This window comes from Mytilus edulis, chromosome 7, assembly GCF_963676685.1.
Source record: "Mytilus edulis chromosome 7, xbMytEdul2.2, whole genome shotgun sequence".
Taxonomy (NCBI): Eukaryota; Metazoa; Mollusca; class Bivalvia; order Mytilida; family Mytilidae; genus Mytilus; species Mytilus edulis.
In genome coordinates, this window is record NC_092350.1 from 85,100,485 (window position 1) to 85,120,682 (window position 20,198).

At 33.0% G+C, this 20,198-nt stretch overlaps 1 protein-coding gene across 1 annotated transcript; it reads left to right on the plus strand.

The window, feature by feature from the left end:
- Positions 1-18,260: 18,260 nt before the first annotated feature.
- On the plus strand, positions 18,261-19,912 carry LOC139529658 (uncharacterized). The gene is made up of 2 exons (XM_071325511.1): positions 18,261-18,512; positions 19,154-19,912. The coding sequence occupies exons 1-2, from the start codon at positions 18,342-18,344 to the stop codon at positions 19,748-19,750; spliced, it is 768 nt and encodes a 255-aa protein (XP_071181612.1). The 5' UTR covers positions 18,261-18,341; the 3' UTR covers positions 19,751-19,912.
- Positions 19,913-20,198: the final 286 nt, after the last annotated feature.

Below are 20,198 nucleotides of genomic sequence, written 5' to 3' on the forward strand. Positions count from 1 at the left end.
TTTGTTAATACATTTCTAATATTTTGTGTAAAAACAGGAGTTACTTTACTATTGTTGTGTAACATATTTCTTACTACAGAATTAATAATAAATGACTAATATTCTAAAAACAACTGTTTGAAGGGTTTTACATTAGTATTTTTTTGGGGCCCTTTATAGCTTGTTGTTCGGTGTGAGCAAAGGCTCTGTGTTGAAGACTGTATCTTGACCTATAATGGTTTACTTTTATAAATTGTGACCTAGATGGAGAGTTGTCTCATTGGCACTCATACCCCATCTTCCTATATCTATTGATTTATCTGGTTCATCTTGTGTGTACTGTAAGTAAATACCTTTAAATGTTTCAAATATTTCTACATCACTTACTCTTTTATATTCCAAATTAGCTCCATTTTGTAAAGATAATTCCACATCTTTAAGATTTCCATCCTCAGCAGCTCTACAAAGTTTCTGTAAGTAAAACAAAGCTTAAGCATTTCTCTCCTGCACATAATAATGTATGATAAATGTATTAATTCAAATTAAGTAAGTAAGTTAGTATATTGGTAATTATAGTGACATGTGTGTTACAATGAACATATTTTAATTCACAAATTCACAAACTACTTTTTATAGTTTGATTTATTCTACTTATTATGTCCACTTTTATAGTTTACTTTTCAAATGCAGTGACAACAACTGATCAAGACAGTAAAATTGCTGTTTGTAATTTCAGAGTTTTTGGAGAAAACACAAAAACTGTTGACGCTGTATAATGTATCAGGTTTACTCCTTGAAATTTTGTCCATTACAATTCTTGTAACTCTTGTCATTTTGATTTTCTTTTATTTTCCCTCTATGAATCTCGCTGACCATCATCCCTTACAGCCTCTATTATGACAAGAACTACCTATTGTATTTATTGTGAACTTGTTCTCGTCCTGAATATGCATGAAATATTTGCCACTGGACGTTAAGCAACCAACAATCAAGCAATCCCTCTATGAATACAATGAACTACACACATGTAGCTTTCTGTACAGTTTAAAGACAAAAATAGGTCACATGACTATCGAAATTTAAGAAGAAAATCTTACCCAATCTACATGTACCATTATATCCTGCAAAAAAAGAAAAAAACACATTTTTAAATATATATATTAGTTTATAATTCTAATATTTTAACCATTGATTTAGGTCATAATTTTTCTTCACTATGTAAAGGTTAATGTATCCATCATCTGCAAAGAAGTAAAGGGTTGACAAGGCATACCGACATCAGTTTACTAAAGACAGTTGATTTTATTATCTCCCCTTTAACATGTAAACTTTAGTTTACCATAAACATTATCTGTCCAGTTGTTACAACAACAAGGTACATGGACATATAGACAGTATATTGAAGTTAGTTGATTTGATTATCTCCCCTTTAACATGTTAGACCACCAGACACAATATCTGTCCAGCTGTTTCACTGCCAAAGTACATGGTCATATAGACAGTATATTGAAGTAAGTTAATTTGATTATCTCCCCTTTAACATGTTAGACCACCAGAAATAATATCTGTCCAGCTGTTACACTGACAAGGTACATAGTCAAACGGACAGTATATAGAAGTAAATTTATTTGATTATCTCCCCTTTAACATGTTAGACCATCACAAACATATCTGTCCAGCTGTTGCACTGACAAGGCACATGGACATACAGACAGTATATTGAAGTAAGTTGATTTGATTATCTCCCCTTGAACATGTTAGACCACCAGAAACAATATCTGTCCAACTGTTACACAGACAAGGCACATGGTCAAATGGACAGTATATAGAAATGATTAATTTTGGATGTAACGTGTCTTCTGATTGGCTGATGTTATTTTGTTATGAGCCCATATACATAATTTAGTCATGTGACCCTGAGGTCATCAACGTTTTTTCATGGTTTTCTACGGCTTAAAATGGAATTTAGAATTAAATTATAAGAAATGACTGTGATATTTTTTCTGTCTATTTAATATAACATAAAAAATGTGGTGTACACTGTTAAATAACCTGCTACGCACGTTATTCAGTGTGCACCAAATTTTTAATGTTATTTCTTCATGGACAGAAAAAATATTACAGTCATTCCTTAATAAAATTAATTTGATTATCTCCCCTCTAACATGTTAGACCAGAACCAATATATCTGTCTAGCTGTTAGTCACTGACAAGGCACACAGACAGTAAATGGACAGTATATTGATGAAAGTTAATTTGATTATCTCCCCTTTAGCAAGTTTGATCACCGGAAATAATGTCTGTTTAGCTGTTGCAATGACAATGTTTTTATTCTTTGGCTCATGCCATCAAAGCTAATAAGATTTTGTATATTACTTATAAAAAGACTTGATGTAGTGAATGTCCAAAAAGAGACACTTACACCTATACATCAGAAATATATATATACCGAGTATGATTAAATACCCAAAGTCCAAAACAGAAGTCTGTTGGTTCTAGTCCTGAAACTGTTAACAACTACAAATTATCCTTCATAAAACTCCATTTCTAACTTCAGCTTATTTCAAAGGGTGTCATCATGGCGTTAATACCAGCTGCCACAGGTCAATAACAATCTGCAAATAAACGTTAACATCAAATTTAAATCATGTAAAAATAATAGATATCGTCATATGATGCTGGATATAAGCCAATCAAATTAAATCAGTTTTTGTATTACGTTTTTCGTATCTTACTCCTTGCAGTGTGATAAGATATATCTCTTAAATAGATAACAGGTCACAACTATAAGAAAATCATTTTTAGTTGATATTTCTTCTATTCCTTATAATGTTGAGCGATTGGTTGAAAAAATGATAATGCTACGGATTGCACATATCATTCAGCAAATTAAATTCTTATAAATGATAATCAGCACTGTTGTTGCAGTGATCTGGAAGGTTTTATCACTATGGGCCCAGGGCCTCTCAAAAATAAATTCAATGGGCCATTTTAAAAAATAATGGGCCATGTTGTCAAATAAGTGGGCCATTTGAATTGACTTCTGTAAAAAATAAAAAGTATCATTATTTTTTGGCAAAGAGGTGTTGGTACATGTACTTACCTATATGATTTTAAATAATATCATGGATATTGTTCCTGTGATTCTGATTTTTCAATGAATATACAATAACTTCTTCCAAAACGGAAAATATTAAAGATAACCTGTATTTACAAGACTTGCAATTTTTAAATACTGTTGCCTTGGCTTGTTCATGTTCATGGTTGGGTTTTTTTTAACATTAAATTTGGGTCTTCGTCGATACCATACTTATTCCAGTATTAGAGGACATTTCAGGCACTTCCTCTGCAATTCTTGTATTATTATTATAACTTCATCAGGATGACAAGATTAACAGTAGAGAGTACCATTAACTGATAGAAGAAAACAATAATTCACTGAAGTCATGTTAACAAAATGTCAAAACGAGCCAAAGACCAAAAAATGATAAGGACAATTAAGCACCTTTTATGGAGACAAAAACTATATTCATAAAAAGGCTTCGGGGGTTTTCAATCGAAATAATAGCAAGCTAAACTAAATTAATAGATTATTTTTAGAGTTAAATCTCCTCTGTAATAGCCAAATTTCAAAAATTTAAAGTTGTTTATAAAAAATTATATCATGAATGATGGTTAATTACGTTTTTTGGGTTATCAGTTAGACCGCATGGTTCTATTATTACCATAGGAAAACACTAGCCTGGCATCCGGTCCAATCTAGCTGCGTGTCGTAATACTGACAAGATTAGCCAGGACCCCAGGCTAAGGAAAACACCCGAGACGTTAAACCGCATGGTTCTATTTCCATAGGAAAACACCCGAGACGTCCTAAAAAAATTTAGGTGCTCCTATGATTGGAGGAACATTATACAGTTGTGTACACACACATGGCGGCACGGAACACGATCGGAAATCCATTTGACGATATCTAAACATTTCGAAATGATGTGAAAAATATCGTGCGCCACGTGGGCACTTACATTTGTCACTCTATGCGCCATTTCTGGTCAATATGCGCTATAGGCGAAGGGCGCACGTCCTTCCCGATCACTGTTGTTGTATGGGAATTGTAATCAGGTACTTAGTTATCTAGTTAATCCTGCATAATGACGATTACAGATGCTTGATGAACTAGAATACAGGCGATCCCCCTTTATCTGGTAAATGACATTATAAAGGCACAAAACGAACTTTAATAGAACTAGAATACAGGCGATCCCCTTTATCTGGTAAATGACATCACAAAGGCACAAAACGAACGTTAATAGAACTAGAATATAGGCGATCCCCTTTAAATATCTGGTAAATGACATCACAAAGGCACAAAACGAACTTTAATAGAACTAGAATATAGGCAATCTCCTTTAAATATCTGGTAAATGACATCACAAAGGCACAAAACGAACTTTAATAGAACTAGAATACAGGTGATCCCCTTTATCAGGTAAATGACATCACAAAGGCACAAAACGAACTTTAATAGAACTAGAATACAGGCGATCCCCTTTAAATATCTGGTAAATGACATCACAAAGGCACAAAACGAACTTTAATAGAAACAGATTACAGGCGATCCCCCTCTAATTGGTAAATGACATCACAAAGGCACAAAACGAACTTTAATAGAACTAGAATACAGGCGATCCCCTCTATCTGGTAAATGACATCACAAAGGCACAAAACGAACTTTAATAGAACTAGAATACAGGCGACCCCCCTCTATCTGGTAAATGACATCACAAAGGCACAAAACGAACTTTAATAGAACTAGAATACAGGTGATCCCCTCTATCTGATAAATGACATCACAAATGCACAAAACGAACTTTAATAGAATTAGAATACAGGTGATCCCCTCTATCTGGTAAATGACATCACAAAGGCACAAAACGAACTTTAATAGAACTAGAATACAGGCGATCCCCTTTATCTGGTAAATGACATCACAAAGGCACAAAACGAACTTTAATAGAACTAGAATACAGGTGATTCCCTCTATCTGGTAAATGACATCACAAAGGCACAAAACGAACTTTAATAGAACTAGAATGCAGGTGATCCCCTCTATCTGGTAAATGACATCACAAAGGCACAAAACGAACTTTAATAGAACTAGAATACAGGCGATCCCCTTAATCTGGTAAATGACATCACAAAGACACAAAACGACTTTAATAGAACTAGAATACAGGCGATTCCCTTTATCTGGTAAATGACATCACAAAGGCACAAAACGAACTTTAATAGAACTAGAATACAGGTGATCCCCTCTATCTGGTAAATGACATCACAAAGGCACAAAACGAACTTTAATAGAACTAGAATACAGGTGATCCCCTCTATCTGGTAAATGACATCACAAAGGCACAAAACGAACTTTAATAGAACTAGACATCACAAAGGCACAAAACGAACTTTAATAGAACTAGAATACAGGTGATCCCCTCTATCTGGTAAATGACATCACAAAGGCACAAAACGAACTTTAATAGAACTAGAATACAGGTGATCCCCTCTATCTGGTAAATGACATCACAAAGGCACAAAACGAACTTTAATAGAACTAGAATACAGGTGATCCCCTCTATCTGGTAAATGACATCACAAAGGCACAAAACGAACTTTAATAGAACTAGAATACAGGTGATCCCCTTTATCTGGTAAATGACATCACAAAGGCACAAAACGAACTTTAATAGAACTAGAATACAGGCGATTCCCTTTATCTGGTAAATGACATCACAAAGGCACAAAACAATAGAACTAGAATACAGGCGACCCCCCTCTATCTGGTAAATGACATCACAAAGGCACAAAACGAACTTTAATAGAACTAGAATACAGGCGATCCCCTTTATCTGGTAAATGACATCACAAAGGCACAAAACGGACTTTAATAGAACTAGAATACAGGCGATCCCCTTTATCTGGTAAATGACGTCACAAAGGCACAAAACGAACTTTAATAGAACTAGAATATAGGCGATCCCCTCTATTTAGTAAATGACATCATAGAGGCACAAAACGAACTTTTTTAGAACTAGAATACAGGCGATCCCCTCTATCTGGTAAATGACATCACAAAGGCACAAAACGAACTTTAATAGAACTACAATACAGGTGATCCCATCTATCTTGTAAATGACATCACAAAGGCACAAAACGAACTTTAATAGAACTAGAATACAGGCGATCCCCTCTATCTGGTAGATGACATCACAAAGGCACAAAATGAACTTTAATAGAACTAGAATACAGGTGATCCCCTCTATCTGGTAAATGACATCACAAAGGCACAAAACGAACTTTAATAGAACTAGAATACAGGCGATCCCCTTTATCTGGTAAATGACATCACAAAGGCACAAAACGAACTTTAATAGAACTAGAATACAGGCGATCCCCTTTATCTGGTAAATGACATCACAAAGGCACAAAACGAACTTTAATAGAACTAAAATACAGGCGACCCCCTCTATCTGGTAAATGACATCACAAAGCCACAAAACGAACTTTAATAGAACTAGAATACAGGTGATCCCCTCTATCTGGTAAATGACATCACAAAGGCACAAAACGAACTTTAATAGAACTACAATACAGGTGATCCCATCTATCTGGTAAATGACATCACAAAGGCACAAAACGAACTTTAATAGAACTAGAATACAGGCGATCCCCTCTATCTGGTAGATGACATCACAAAGGCACAAAATGAACTTTAATAGAACTAGAATACAGGTGATCCCCTCTATCTGGTAAATGACATCACAAAGGCACAAAACGAACTTTAATAGAACTAGAATACAGGCGATCCCCTTTATCTGGTAAATGACATCACAAAGGCACAAAACGAACTTTAATAGAACTAGAATACAGGCGATCCCCTTTATCTGGTAAATGACATCACAAAGGCACAAAACGAACTTTAATAGAACTAAAATACAGGCGACCCCCTCTATCTGGTAAATGACATCACAAAGGCACAAAACGAACTTTAATAGAACTAGAATACAGGTGATCCCCTCTATCTGGTAAATGACATCACAAAGGCACAAAACGAACTTTAATAGAACTAGAATACAGGCGATCCCCTTTATCTGGTAAATGACATCACAAAGGCACAAAACGAACTTTAATAGAACTAGAATACAGGTGATCCCCTCTAATTGGTAAATGACATCACAAAGGCACAAAACGAACTTTAATATAACTAGAATACAGGCGATCCCCTCTATCTGGTAAATGACATCACAAAGGCACAAAACGAACTTTAATAGAACAAGAATACAGGTGATCCCCTCTATCTGGTAAATGACATCACAAATGCACAAAACGAACTTTAATAGAACTAGAATACAGGTGATCCCCTTGATCTGGTAAATGACATCACAAAGGCACAAAACGAACTTTAATAGAACTAGAATACAGGCGATCCCCTTTATCTGGTAAATGACATCACAAAGGCACAAAACAATAGAACTAGAATACAGGCGACCCCCCTCTATCTGGTAAATGACATCACAAAGGCACAAAACGAACTTTAATAGAACTAGAATACAGGCGATCCCCTTTATCTGGTAAATGACATCACAAAGGCACAAAACGAACTTTAATAGAACTAGAATACAGGTGATCCCCTCTATCTGGTAAATGACATCACAAAGGCACAAAACGAACTTTAATAGAACTAAAATACAGGCGATCCCCTCTATCTGGTAGATGACATCACAAAGGCACAAAATGAACTTTAATAGAACTAGAATACAGGCGATCCCCTCTATCTGGTAAATGACATCACAAAGGCACAAAACGAACTTTAATAGAACTAGAATACAGGTGATCCCCTCTATCTGGTAAATGACATCACAAAGGCACAAAACGAACTTTAATAGAACTAGAATACAGGCGATCCCCTTTATCTGGTAAATGACATCACAAAGGCACAAAACGAACTTTAATAGAACTAAAATACAGGCGACCCCCTCTATCTGGTAAATGACATCACAAAGGCACAAAACGAACTTTAATAGAACTAGAATACAGGCGATCCCCTTTATCTGGTAAATGACATCACAAAGGCACAAAACGAACTTTAATAGAACTAGAATACAGGTGATCCCCTCTATCTGGCAAATGACATCACAAAGGCACAAAACGAACTTTAATAGAACTAGAATACAGGCGATCCCCTTTATCTGGTAAATGACATCACAAAGGCACAAAACGAACTTTAATAGAACTAGAATACAGGTGATCCCCTCTATCTGGCAAATGACATCACAAAGGCACAAAACGAACTTTAATAGAACTAGAATACAGGCGATCCCCTTTATCTAGTAAATGACATCACAAAGGCACAAAACGGACTTTAATAGAACTAGAATACAGGCGATCCCCCTCTATCTGGTAAATGACATCACAAAGGCACAAAACGAACTTTAATAAAACTAGAATACAGGCGATTCCCTTTATCTGTCAAATGACATCACAAAGGCACAAAACGAACTTTTCTGGTTAAGAAGACTTGCGGGTATAAGATTTTCAGAAAAAAATTAAACATTAATTTTTCATTACAAATTTTATTTATTACCTTAAGTAGTTGTTACTTTATCATATGGTACAAAAATCATTCCAAAACATCAATTCGTGTTGGCCCCAGCGGACTTTTAAAATGTAGATATCATTGAAAAAGCTAATTATCTCCCTTTCTTGCAAAAATGCCATTTTTTGGCATTATATTTAAAATATCTTATTTAACTCATCGGTGATCTAGATTTTTTATTGTTGTTTTCGAATAGGCTGTTTATAAACTAAATAATTGTAAAATTTTAGTGATTTCTTAATTTAGTTCTTTTTTTATTTCGATATTACCGCTAACTCTCCTATGAGTTCAACAGAAAAAAAGGACATGAACAAAAAAGTATGCTTCTTTCGAAGGCAGATTTTGAGCGTAAATGAACAGTGACCCCATTTTTTTATTTCATTTTTCTATTAAGTATAAGATAAAGTTCATTTATAGAAAAATATAGACAAATCCTATATTAAATAAAAAAAATCATTTAGACCCGCGAGCCCCCTTAAAGTGGTCTATTGCATTTACTTTTTAAATTTAACTTTAACTTATGAATTTTACAATTCTTATTAGATTTCATTTTACTTGAAATACTTTTCTTTTTGATTTCTTTTGCAAACTAACACTAATAGTTACATTTAATTTTTTGAACCTTACATTTGAATTTCTATTCGTTTTTCGGTTCAGTTGACTATGTTTTACGTGTCGATTGTTGTACATTTGTAAACAAATCGTTGCTTTTTATTTGATGTACATCTTTGTTCAGGCATGGGCCTCGGTGGCCAAGTGTTCTAAGTAGTTCTACTACTGACAATCACTAGCCAGTAAAACACTGAGACCACGTTCGTGCAGGTGCACTCGACTCCAATCTAAATTGACTAGGATTGTCAGTTTTCCTATCGAAGGTTGGTGGTTTTCTCAGGGCACTCTGACAGGCTTCCTCCACCTATAATAAACAGCTGTGCCATGAGCGCATCATATGCCTGTCATGTTTTCTAGGAATAAAGTTAAATAACTTCTCAATGTCATATCAGAAATTCATGAAAAATTAAAGGAAGGTTATCTTAATAGATATAAACCAGGCACCAAAGTTTAATAAAAAATAATCAAAGCACAAAGGTATTGTTCAACCAGATGCTCTGCAGGGCGCAGTTTTATACGACTGCAGAGGTCAACCCTGAACAGTTGGGGCAAACTTGTATGGACACAACATTTAAGCTTGATACAGCTCTGAATTTGGATTGTGATTAAATAGTTGACACAATGTGATTAAATAGTTGACACAACATAGGTTTCTGACACCATGGACACAGAATGAATGTGGTCTAAGAACTTAAACTTAAAAATTTTAGATTGGACATTTACCTATTATGGTCCAATATCCAAAATCTAAATACATGGTTAGACTGAGCATATCATAGAACTCCAAGAATTCAATTTTTTATGAATTCAAATAAAGTTCAATTTTAGACCCTTTAGACCTCAATGTGGACCTATTTGATAACCGGGCCCAAATATTAATCAAAGAGCAGATTGCTCTGAGGGATACGATTGCCATTGTTTCATTGACACATGTATACATGTAGCTGGATAATATTATATTCAAAACTAATTCAACTGCACATGTAAAATGTAATTTATGTAATTTTAATAGTTACAAAATAGCCAATCCCAGATAAAAGTGTATGAACAATTTACTTAGGCCTATTGTGTTTTATTTTTGTACTATAAATTTAAAGTTAACTTTCCACAGCAGTCACTGAGACTCGGAGTGAGAAAAGGTATTTCATTTTGTATCTTATCACCTATATTTTTCCTATGTTAATTCTTGGAGGAGCCCCATTCCTAACTCTTTAAATATTTAATTTCCTTTGAGTCAGTGATCATGACACCTTCCGTACACATTCCTCGGTTTAAATTGCTATCATTTTTAATAGAATACCACGTTAATCGACAGAAAGAGCTAATATTCGACATGCTCTTTTTGATTCAGAATTCACGGAAGTTACTTCCGGAAGGGAGACAACTCGACACAATAATATGGAAGACTCCATTTCGCCTAAAGGGGTGTACTAGTAACAACTTTAAGATGTGGACTACATTTATTTTAATCTAAATGATGCATATGATTTAAAATTATGCAACAACCATAACCTTCAATAGCAGACATACATAGAAAAGATCCATGCAATGAATTATAAGTTAACTAATTGAGCGGGAAATCCAGAGCAACCATTCAATTTAATACCCCTTGAAGTCAAGAAAACTATACGCATGCGCATAATTATTAAAACAAACCCTGGAGCAAGAACGTATATTAAATGTTAATTAAACGACCTAGATGATTATCTATTTCTTTATGGAAGTACAATCTCAAATATCAGTTTCATAACTGTAACATATAAGAAAAACTCCACTTCAGTTCTTATATATGACAGAAATAGATTTATCAGAATTCAGAGAACTCTCGCATTTTTATCAAAATGGGGAATTCCCTCTGACGTGTGTCTAAATTTATAAAAACACTAAATATAAATACTGCTTAATTCTGATTTTCCGTGTTGTTAAAAACATGCATATAAGTCAAGGGAATTATCAAACATGCAGATTATGAAAAGAACATTACAGGAAAATTGTTTAAGATCAATCCCTTTGTCTGATTGTACCTTTAAAAGCAAGACAATCATAAGAATCTGTGATGTTCCCTAATGTTAAGAAACTAGAGGCTCTCAAGAGCCTGTGTCGCTCACCTTGGTCTATGTGCACAGATAAATTTATGACAAAATTGTGTTTTGGTGATCATGATGTGTTTGTAGATCTTACTTTACTGGACATTCATGAATTTGGACCAGTAATTACAGTGGAAAATATTAATTCATCTAAAATTCAAATAAAAATTGGGTGCAAACATGTAGGGTGGTAACAAAGTTAGGGGGGGGACATGCGAGGTGCGAAAGTGTATTGGATGCGAATGGACCTGATACCGGTAGGGTTAGGGCAAACAAACATATTCTTTTAAATGGCCTGAATGTTGTATAAAGCAAACTAAAATAATCAAAAAGAAGGCTCCTATATATATATATACATTTTAAGAAGAAAGCAGGTTTTCTGTCTCAGAAGAGGATCAAATTATTCAGAAGACATAAACCATACAAAATATAAGTGCAATTAAAGTAAATTATATTGGATGAACTTGGTTTTAAATAAAACTCCCTAAGCAAACATTTCTCTAGCAAAGTGTCTATATAAATTTGTAAGATTTGGAAATAACGCGACATGGCGCTGATCAGCTGAACGAGCACCTGCTAGAATAGAGCGGTAAACTTGTTCAATTTCGGAAATTTTTTCTTACTTTAATACTCGGACTGTAGATTTTATGGTACCATGTAACAAATAAATTATAAGATATGTCGCACTTCTAAGGACAAAACTTGTTAAAACGATATTGTTTTGGCTTTATTTACACTTGGCTGCCATCTTGAAATATTTAGATATCATCAATGCGACTACGTCACTACAGTCGGATTATCGCCCCTGATTTTCTAACTTTATAAGCGATTTTATAAATAGTAAAATAGATGTATTATAGGTCTCTGATCTTAAGAAGTACAAATGTCTGAAGTGCACGAATCTGATCATGGGCACATCACTACATGTGACTAAAAATCTGTCAAATGCATAAAATTCTCATAAAAATAAAGATTTCTTGAATTTACAAAATACTTTTAGTTATTGTTAAACTATCTAGTGACTAGTAATTGCTGAAAGAACATGACTGCTTCAGCTCAATTAATTTCCACCCCAAAAATACCATTTAAATTCCAACCAAGTCAATAAACCATGAATGACTTGAGGTTTGGGCGAACAAAATTTTAAACATTAAATAAACATAAAACATATATGATGATGTACCTTAATTATCAAATGACATATGAATAATAATTTATAACAATACATATTAGACAAGCAAGATTTAATTCGCAGCAGGTCAAGTTTACGAGCTTATTCCATCTACGCCAGTGACTTACAACCTTACGACTTTTCACAGTGCGCCAGAGGGTTGCATCCTGTTCTGCAAATTATGCTTTGTTTAAACCATAATGAATTTGTTTCACCAAAAGCTAAAAGATTCCAAAATATTGTTTTTAAAGCTGATTTTTAAATTTTCCAATATCATCTGTCATTTGAAAAGATTTAATATTCAATGGCCTTACCTTTAAATAAGGATGTACTTAGATGAAGTTTTGGAATTTGTGTCAGATGTTTGGATTGTTTTTCCATATGATAAAAGGTGAAATATGTTACCCAATAACACCAATTTATCCTTTATTTATACCTAAATAGCTGAAGGGCTATTTGCCAAAGTTTAAGCAGATTTTTTAGTTTCTTTCTTTTAAATCGAGACCCAAATAATACCAAAGAAAATATATTAAGTTAAAATATAAAAATAAAAGTCTGAGTTAGCCTTTTCCCGCCATATTTTATAAATTAAATATCTCGAAAAGGAGCTGCATGACCTATCAATATTTTTAGCTAATTTTTATCCTTTACTAATACGCTTCCAGCTTTTAGTACAATTTTAAATATTCTTATTTATTCAATTTCACCTAAGTACACCCTTACGAAAAATATGGTAATCAGTTATTGAACAATATTAGGGTGCATATTAATAATAGCAGAGCAAATTGTCATTATACTGTCAGAATGTGGCACCATATTCATTGACATCTTTCCAAACAAAATACGGAAATTTTTCAGTCGCTCCATTTCTCTTTCTACATGAATTCGTACATGAGCTATATTTCGGCTTCTTTCCACTTCAAAGGCACTAAGCTGGTCTTTCCCCTTAACAAACGATGGTATGATTAATTCCGCCCCCCTTGATGCCCATTCATCTCTAATAAGAAAACCACGGTCTGCTAGTACGACATCTCCATGGTTTATAAAGTCAAGATATCCTGATTTAAGTGAAATTATCTTATCTGAAGTCCGCCCCCCAAATGCACGTGAAACAAAAGAAATACTACCACACGGAACAATACTGACTAAAAATTTAATTGTTTTGTGGTGTTTATAATTACTGTAAGTACATGATCTAGAGTAAAATTTGATGGAGTCTCTATATAAACTTCTGTGCAATCTATAACTGAAACACATCTTGGAAAGGCCTCCTTGAAGCAGTCTGGTCGAGAGCGTAAAATGTCATCTTTATTTGGCCAATGAATCAACCACTTCAATTTGTGTGCTAATTGAGGGATGACACTGTCAATTAAATTGGTAACCAAACTAAGGGAAACTCCAAAACGAAACGAAATATCGGTATGGGGGGAATTTAAACGTAATTTCATTAAAACCAAAAGAAGGATATCTGCAGAACTCAAAATATTAGAAGAAGGTATATATTTACTGAAAGGGGAAAAAAATAAATAAATTATGTTTTCTTAAATTTTAATTGAATGTTAATGAGGGGTTAAAGAGAAAATATCCCTTTGTCTAGTTAATTTTGTTTGTTCTACATATTATTTCATAGTTTAAATTTTCCTAAATGTAGCATCAAAGAAAAAAACAAACAAAAAAGGAAAAAAAGAGTAAATATTAAATGTGAAAATTCTCCATCTGAGAAAAATTTGAGTTACTTCCCTTTGCCCAATAAATTTTATAGATCTATATCTTGCTTTACACCAGAAATTGATTTTGAAATGAAAACAAATTTGTCGATTGGTAGTTGGAATATTCAGGGCCTGGGAGGTAAATTAGAAGATGACTATTTTTTATCTAGTCTTAAATATGACATAAATATTTTAATGGAAACTTGGAAGGGTGCTGATTCTAGTACAAACATTGTAAATTTTAATTATGTACAGAAATCTAGAAAAAAGAAATTAAGATCCAAAAGATACAGTGGAGGTATAATTGTATATTATAAATCTACCTTACATAAAGGTATATCTGAAGTTTTAAATGTAACAAAATCTGACAACAGGCTATGGTTAAAGCTTGATAATTTTTTCTTTGGTTTAAAAAAAGATATATATGTGTGTGCATGTTATATTCCACCATTGTCATCTACATACTTTAATGATGACTTTATATTACTTGAAAATGAAATCTCAAAGCTGTCATCCAAAGGTAATATTCTTATTATTGGAGATCTTAACGCTAGAGTCTGTAATCATTTAGATTTTATTTCTGATGAAAATAATATTCATGATGATCTTTTAAATTTATTGCCAGATGACTATCTGGGTGATTCACATATATATAGAAATTCTTTAGACAAAGTATTAAATCCTCATGGAAAACAACTCATTGATCTATGTATTGCCTCCAGGCTCAGAATACTGAATGGTAGATTTGTAGGAGATCTTTTTGGTAATGTAACTTGTTATCAGCATAATGGTTCAAGCACTGTTGACTATGCCTTGTCTGACATGGATTTGATGTCCTCTATCGAATATTTTTATATTGGCGAACCAACATATTTGTCAGATCATGTCCCTATATCTGTTATACTGAAATGTAATATATGTCACACAGAACATAAAAGTCATAAAAACTTTACTCAGATAGGAGTGAAATATAGATGGGAGAATACATCAAGAGACAAAATGATTGAAGTACTAGGGGAAAATTTATTAAACAACCAATTAGAGATTTTGAAGACTCACAGTTTGAACAAACTTTTTCAGGAATTGACAAGGCAACTTCTGATATAAAAAATATTTTTGAGAGCCTAGCAAATAAATCATGTAAAATTGTAAGATATAAAAAAGTTAAACAAAAAATACTAAACAGAAAACCATGGGTTGACCATGAAGTACGTGATCTTAAAAAAACTATTAAAGCAAAAGGAGCTAAACTGAGACGAGAATCATTTAATTTAGAGCTAAAATGTAATTTTTTTACACATGCTAAAAAACTTAAAAAATTAGTAAAGAGAAAGAAAATTATATTTAAAAAGAGCTTATATGAAACATTAACAAATTTGCAAGAAAATGACCCAAAAAATATTGGGAACTCCTTAAAAAATTAAAAAAATGAAGACACTAAACAGGATCATTGTTCAAATATTAAATTAAATAACTATGAAGAACATTTTCAAAATCTTGGTAAAGCTGAAAAATATGATAACTCTTTTAAAGAAAAAGTTAAAAAAGATTTAAATATGCTTGAGAGTACTTTAGAACATAATATTTGTACTGATAGTCCATTTTCAATATCAGAAGTAAAGAACTGTATAAAAGAATTAAAATCAGGGAAAAGTGCTGGACCTGACTTAATATCTAATGAAATTATAAAATATAGTAGCATTGTTACAGTTACAGCCATAGTTAAACTTGTTAATCTTATTTTATCATCTGGTATTTACCCCACCAGCTGGATGAAAGCTTTTATTGTTTTAATCTAAGTCTGGAGATAAAGAAGACATATGTAACTATAGAGGTATTTCTATTTTAAACTGTCTAGCAAAATTATATAGCTCTATTTTGAATAAAAGACTAGTAAAGCATTATGAAAATAAGTTCTCCAGTCATCAATTTGGATTTTGTTCAAATCACAGAACATCTGATAGCATATTTATTTTAAAAACTCTTGTCACCAAATATTTGAAAAAAAATAAGAAAAAGCTGTTTGCTTGTTTTGTAGATTTGCGTGGTGCTTTTGACTCTGTTTGGCATAATGGCCTGTTGTATAAATTGATAAATGATGGTGTTGGTGTGAAATTTTATACTACTTTGAAAAATATGTATAGTTTATCCCAGTCTGCACTGAAGATTGGCAATGAACACTCTTTGTTTTTTCCAATAATTAGAGGTGTAAGACAAGGGGACAGTTTAAGTCCTACTTTGTTTAATTGTTATATAAATGATTCACATTCAATTTATGATGTAAATTGTAACCCTCCAGTTCTTGATACTTCAAGTATCCAAACACTCAGCTATGCAGATGATTTAGTGTTACTGTCTGAGACACACCATGGGCTTCAAAACGCATTAGATAAACTAAATAAATATTGCACTAAATGGCAGTTGAGTGTTAATACAAACAAGACTAAAATTCTAGTTTTTTTTAGAATATTTATAAACAATCCCCACCCCTCTTGTTCAATAATAAATTTTTGACTGAAGTTAAGGACTTTAAATTTCTAGGGAATATTATTAACTATAGGGGAAATTTTACAAAAACTACTGAAGAGCTGTCTAAAAAAGGCATTAAAGTTTTATTTTTATTGAGAAAATATATGTTCAATTTTAATTTTGTTCCCACTAATTTGTCATGTAAATTATTTGATACTCTTATAAGACCTATTTTGACATACAACTCTGAAATTTGGTTTATGGATAATTTTCAGTCAGCTTTTAGGGCATCTAATAGAGCTGCAGTAAATAATACATTTTGTGATACTCTTGCATTAGCAGAAAAATATCCCTTTGAGAAGGTTCATTCAAAATTTTGTAAAGCAGTATTAGGACTGAAAAAGACAGCCACTAACATTAGGTGCTAGATCAGAATTAGGTAGATTTACTTTGGACTCCTATATAAAAACTCAAACACTCATGTATTTTTATAGAATAAATTGTAATGATATTAATCCCCTGGTTAAAGAATCTCTACAAACAAACATAAATTTACATTCAGAAGGAATTTATTCTTGGTACTCATTTGCAGATAAAAATTTTAAAGAGATGAAAATAAACCCAGAAAACTACTCTAATAATAATGTACCTTTTAAACAATCAAAAAACATGTTAAAATGTAATATAAAAAAGTGTGTTTCAGAGGAATATGAAAAAAATACTTTAATTAAACTTTCAAAAATGGATTCCTCATCCAAACTTTGTCTTTATGGGAAATTAAAAAATAATTGTCAGTCTGAGGAATATTTAAATTGCAATAATTTTATACATAGGCAGTTACTCTCAAAATTTAGACTAAGTGATCATTCCCTAGGCATTGAATTAGGAAGGTACAGAAACATTCCAAGAGCACAAAGATTATGTAAAAAATGTGAAGTCCTAGATGATGAATTTCATTTCTTTTTGTATTGTGACATTAACTTATCTTTGCGTTCTAATCTTTTTGCTTATCTAAAAGACTATGTACCATTATTTCAACATCTTGATGCATTCAATAAACTTAAACACATTCTAAACCCCATCCCTGAACTTGTTTGTCATATTGGAGTTTTCATAAAACAGTCTTTAGAACTGAGGGAGTCAGACCCGTGTCAGGCAAGGTTATGATGGTGGTTTTTACATACATTTATAATTGAACTCTAATGTTCTATTATTCTATATATTGTATTGTATTATTTTGTATTTCATTGTATTACATTGTATTTCACTGTATTGCATTGTATAGTATAAAATTATTGTTTGATTGTATTGCTTGACCCTCATGGGTGTAATTTTGCAATAAAGATTATATAATAAACAATGGCATGCGGGATGTTCCAATTTACAGGTATAATATACCATATGTATTTTAACACCAAAGGAATACTTTTACGACCTATAGACTACTGCTCTGCGAGAAAAAAAGGAAGGAACAGTTTTGCTGTTGCGTATCAGAGGAGGGACGACACTTTGCACACGGCACGCATAAACGGATTATATTATCGATCACCGGAAGTTTACGGTTCATTAACAAAATGGAAGTCGAAGTGGTCACATCAAAAAGCGTCTGTTTAAATTCTTCAAATATATGGCTTTTCTGCATAGAAAAAGATAAATACAGTGTGTCAATGAGAGACTGTCCATCTGTGCAATTAAATGCACGGGTTGCTCATATCAGTCCAGCAGATAAACCATTGATAAGACGACGAGTGTTGAAGGCGGATAGCAGTTGTCTGACGTCGTTGTACAACCAACCTCCACCACAGTTACTGCTCATCACTAACTCATGTGATTTTAAGGTATTATTTTGTTACTATCTATGTTTATTTATAAATCGTTTTGACCCTGATATACAAAACGTCTTTCAATGCCTCGACGGCATGAATTAATTTAATGAAAGGACCGAGTTGGGAAGTCAACATTGAACTTAATTTTTATTAAATTATATAGAGCCATCAATTTATTGTACATATCGTTTTTGCAAGTAACATTGTACTCCTATTGATAGAGTTTCAGGGTAATAGCAAGTTTGTTGTTCCTGAGATACCAACCAGTAGTCATTAATTGTTTTAATACACAGACATGACGGACCAAATCATTTTCAAAAGACCACATACAATAGAAAAAACACACTAATAGTAACATTAAACACGCACATGATGAACTATTTTTGTTTTTGCCCGTGTCATTGTTGTACACAGCCATGTCAAAAACGGGGGGTCCAATTATAAGTCTTCATTTAAATGCATTGATCATCCAAGAAAAAGGGGGTTAAAACTCCCTCTGGATCCGCCACTGATATAGTTGTTAGGTTTTAGTTATTTAATGTCTTGGTTATTAATTATATACTAAAACCATATCGAGTTATGATACGATAGAATATTTATATCAATAAGACAATATAAAGCAACTATTATATGAAATTTTAATTTTGTTTCAGTTCAACAAAGATGCAGTTTCTAAAGTTTTCAGTGATGGGACAGATTCATTGGCTGTGCTTATTTGGTCCTTTGTTATGATTCCTGGAGCTCAGCTGAGATCCCAACCAGACCATTGCAATGCAGTCGACCTGCCAGGAATGCCAGTGTGTGATTATGAAGATTTAAACTGTTCATGTGTACGCGGAACAAGTATTTTCTCAACAACTTCAACAGATCAACAAGATCAGAGTAAAAGTATGTGTATGCCTGTAGCTGTCAACATGGACGATAAAGTTAAAGTAGACACTGTTCAGTACACAGTTACAATACCAATCAAAGGTTCAACATATGGTGAGGAGTACCAGAACAATCTAAAATTTGCACGTACCTCCATTAGATTGAAAAAAGAAGTTTTAGTTGAACTGTCACGTGAGACAGATAACCCAAAAGACAAAAACGCAATTATAATCAAGGCAAACATTGATGGTCAGCTACACCCCCTAGGTTATGTAGGACTTCAGCATATCCCCAAGGTTGCAGCAGCAATGAAGAAAAATGAACTAGTGAAAACTACAGTTAAACATGTTACCTCATGGTTTGTGAAAAACATTAATTAATGAAAGAAAGTTAAGAGGTTCTCTGTTGCTATGTAAGACGGGCAAGTGGCTATCAGATGCACAGGACAATATGTACAACTCTGAGTTCTGATCAACTGTACCGTATGTCATGTATATGGGACATTTCTAAATGTTCATGAAATATCTCTTGTCTTGCTCAAGATGATCAATGTTTATATATATATATATCTGGTTGCGTATGAAAATTTGCGGCAACGCTTCATAATGACAAACTGCATTACCAAACAACGATTTAGTATCTAAAAAAAGTATTTGACAAAAAAAATGAATAACATCGTATATAAAAAGACACAATCAATCCCAATCGTAAGTCATGTATATATTTCTTGTCTGTTATTTCAAACTTCGTCGGTGACGAACTTGACTGAACAAAATGGCGTCAATGTGAAATATAAACATGGGATTTTGAAAAATCATAGCAAATTCG